We start from the raw sequence: 3,525 nt of genomic DNA, 5'->3' as shown, positions 1-3,525 counted from the left end.
GGGGGAGGGGAGATTTTGAAACTTGTGAAATCCACATTGATACCATTGGGCTGCAGGGTTCCCAAGCGGAATATGAGTTGCTGTTCCTGCAACCTTCGGGTGGCATCGTTGTGGCACTGCAGGAGGCCCAGGATGGACATGTCGTCTGAGGAATGGGAGGGGGAGTTGAAATGGTTCGCGACTGGGAGGTGCAGTTGTTTGTTGCGAACCGAGCGTAGGTGTTCTGCAAAGCGGTCCCCGAGTCTCCGCTTGGTTTCCCCGATGTAGAGGAAGCCACACCGGGTACAGCGGATGCAGTATACCACATTGGCAGATGTGCAGGTGAACATCTGCTTGATGTGGAAAGTCTTCTTGGGGCCTGGGATGGGGGTGAGGGAGGAGGTATGGGGGCAGGTGTAGCACTTCCTGCGGTTGCAGGGAAAAGTGCTGGGTGTGGTGGAGCTGGAGGGGAGTGTGGAGTGGACAAGGGAGTCACGGAGAGAGTGGTCCCTCCGGAAAGCAGATAAGGGTGGGGAGGGAAAGATGTCTTTGGTGGTGGGGTCGGATTGCAGATGGCGGAAGTGTCGGAGGATGATGCGTTGGATCCGGAGGTTGGTGGGGTGGTACGTGAGGACGAGGGGGATTCTTTTTTGGTTGTTATTATGTGGACGGGCTGTGAGGGATGAGTTGCGGGAGATGTGGGAGACACGGTTGAGGGTGTTCTCGACCACTGAGGGGGGAAGTTACGGTCCTGGAAAAACAAGGACAACTGAGATGTACGGGAGTGGAATGCCTCATCCTGGGAGCAGATGCAGCGGAGGCGAAGGAACTGGGAATAGGGGATAGCATTTTTGCAGGAAGGTGGGTGGGAGGAGGAGTATTCTAGGTAGCTGTGGGAGTCGGTGGGCTTGAAATGAATATCGGTTTCTAGGTGGTTGCCCGATATGGAGACAGAGAGGTCCAGGAAGGGGAGAGAGGTGTTAGAGATGGTCCAGGTAAACTTAAGGTTGGGGTGGAAGGTGTTAATGAAGTGGATGAACTGTTCGAGCTCCTCGTGGGAGCACGAGGCGGCGCCGATACAGTCATCAATGTAACGGAGGAAGAGGTGGGGTTTAGGGCCGGTGTAGGTACGGAAGAGGGATTGTTCCACGTAACCTACAAAGAGGCAGGCGTAGCTTGGGCCCATGCGGGTACCCATGGTTACCCCCTTTGTCTGTAGGAAGTGGGAGGAATTGAAAGAGAAGTTGTTGAGGGTGAGGACGAGTTCGGCTAAGTGGATGAGGGTGTCAGTGGAGTGGGACTGGTCGGGCCTGCGGGACAGGAAGAAGCAGAGGGCCTTCAGGCCACCTGCATGGGGAATGCAGGTGTAGAGGGACTGGACGTCCATGGTAAAGATGAGGTGTTGGGGACCGGGGAATTGGAAGTTCTGGAGGAGGTGGAGGGCGTGGGTGGTGTCACGGACATAGGTAGGGAGTTCCTGGACCAAGGGGGAGAAAATGGAGTCCAGATAGTTGGAGATCAGTTCAGTGGGGCAGGAGTAGGCGGAGACAATGGGTCGACCAGGGCATTCAGGTTTGTGGATTTTGGGAAGGAGATAGAAGCGGGCAGTGCGAGGTTGGGGAACGATGAGGTTGGAGGCCGTGGGTGGGAGGTCACCTGAGGTGATGAGCTTGTGGATGGTTTGGGAGATGCTGGTTTGGTGCTCAGGGGTGGGGTCATGATCAAGGGTGCGGTAGGAGGAGGTGTCGGAGAGTTGGCGTCTGGCCTCGGCTATGTAGAGGTCAGTGCGCCATACTACAACTGCACCTCCCTTGTCCGCGGGTTTTATGGTGAGGTTGGGATTGGAGCGGAGGGAGCGGAGGGCTGCACGTTCTGCGGGGGAGAGGGTGCTCATCCCTGATATTTTGTCATCGTTGGTGGTAACATTCTTTATCCTTCCATCAAATTCCTGGTCTTCTCCTAAGAAAGTGAATGCTTGTTCACTTGGACTCTCTCCCTGTCTAATTCACTTCCCACCTACCCCTATTCAAATACTTCCTCTGGCTCTCTTCATACATCAACCCTCACATCCCAGGAATCAGTCTGGTAAATTCTTGTTGCAATCTCTGCAAAGCCAGAACATCCTTCCTCAGAAAAGAACACCAAGAAGGAGTGGAAGAACAGCATCACCTTGACTAAGCTGTGGATGGTTAAAAGTTGCTAACTCCAACCGACATTGGAACAAGACTAGAGCCACAGTCTGTACTTGGAAGGCTGGAGAAAACTTTCCATGAATCTGGTGGTGGGATGATGGGGTGGGGGTGAAAATGAAAGAATATTTGTTGAGGGTTTTTGGGTAAATAAATAAGTTTGGTTAGTATGATTGAAAATTTAAATATTAATGTATTTTTTCCTTAAACTATTAATTGTGAACTATGTACTTAAAGCATAATGCATTATTTATAATACCCTCATGTCTGGTTTCTTATTCAGCTATGAGCTTTTCAGGCGATTGCAATTTTTTTCAAGCTTTTGATCAAACTAGCTTTGATATGCGTGGCCACCTACTGAGAAAAAAACGCTCTGCCCTCAAATGTCGTCAGATAAATACAATTCCGTTGCGCAAAGAAAGCAAACGCCTGTATCATCTATAATTTTGAAATTGTAGGTTACAGCTTGTTTACATACCCTGGGCTGGACTTCTGTCAGACAGTCCGCAACTCTCCCAGTAATAGGAACCAATTTGCCCGCCTGCAAAAGAAACATACTTTGCCACTCGTCTCTGATCAATTTCATCACTGCATGTACTATTCGCGCGTCGGTTTCATTGCTAATTTCTGGCGTATCAATGAAATAAAGACGTACGTTTTGGGGGAATAATTCCGGAAATAATGCGAAAGGTATACTTTACCATAATTGACAAAGACAATGAGCAGAAATTAGGAAGGAGAAAGAAACTATACGGAACGTACTGTGTCCAGCGCTGGATCAGTGTCGGTGAATTTCCCTGCATATACCGGTTTTAAAGGTTGGACGACGCCCGACATCTCTCCTGAACTTTATGGTGACCGCTTATACTTCGGAAATGTTTGGTTTCAGAGATCATGCGGCGCCCTCCCCACTCGCCTGCAGGATCTGTGCTTCCTCCTCTGGAATGTTGATTCTTTTGCTGTCGCCGAGCAACCATCCGGACGTGAGCACTGGGCCGCCGGTCAGTGGCTCAAAGATAGGGGGCGCCACAGAGCCAGGTGTTGGCGCCCCATCTACACCACACACTTCCCGTCAAATACTTGGACTTGCAAAATGTTTCAATAAACATTGCAACGTTTTCCTGCAACGTGCGCTCTTTTCTTTTAATCCTTGACAAATTATTTTCCTCTCTTTGTGTGGGAAATGCCATAATTTGTGCCGAGAATGGTAGTCCTAAATTTCTTAGTTGCTAGCAGGAGCACATTTGTTGCACATCTGAATAGACTTAACAGTGGCCGCATTGTCAATATCAGCCGACAATTCTGAATCTCAGACTTTGTACAAGAAAACAACTTGCGACTTCACACCATTAGAACA

The 3,525-nt window shown here is 49.9% G+C and overlaps 1 protein-coding gene across 1 annotated transcript in view; it reads right to left on the bottom strand.

Moving 5' to 3' along the window:
* efhb (EF-hand domain family, member B) overlaps positions 1–3,137 on the bottom strand; it is a 60,105-nt gene extending 56,968 nt beyond the window's left edge. The window contains exons 1-2 of the mRNA XM_020520738.2: positions 2,931–3,137; positions 2,647–2,709 (exon numbers count right to left, since the gene is read on the bottom strand). Coding sequence (XP_020376327.2) covers positions 2,647–2,709; positions 2,931–3,005 — 138 coding nt within the window. The 5' untranslated portion in view covers positions 3,006–3,137. The remainder of the gene's footprint in view (positions 1–2,646; positions 2,710–2,930) is intronic.
* Positions 3,138–3,525: the final 388 nt, after the last annotated feature.

The sequence above is a fragment of the Rhincodon typus genome, chromosome 2 (assembly GCF_021869965.1).
Source record: "Rhincodon typus isolate 14 chromosome 2, sRhiTyp1.1, whole genome shotgun sequence".
Lineage (NCBI taxonomy): Eukaryota > Metazoa > Chordata > Chondrichthyes > Orectolobiformes > Rhincodontidae > Rhincodon > Rhincodon typus.
This window is presented reverse-complemented; position numbering and strand designations above follow the sequence as displayed.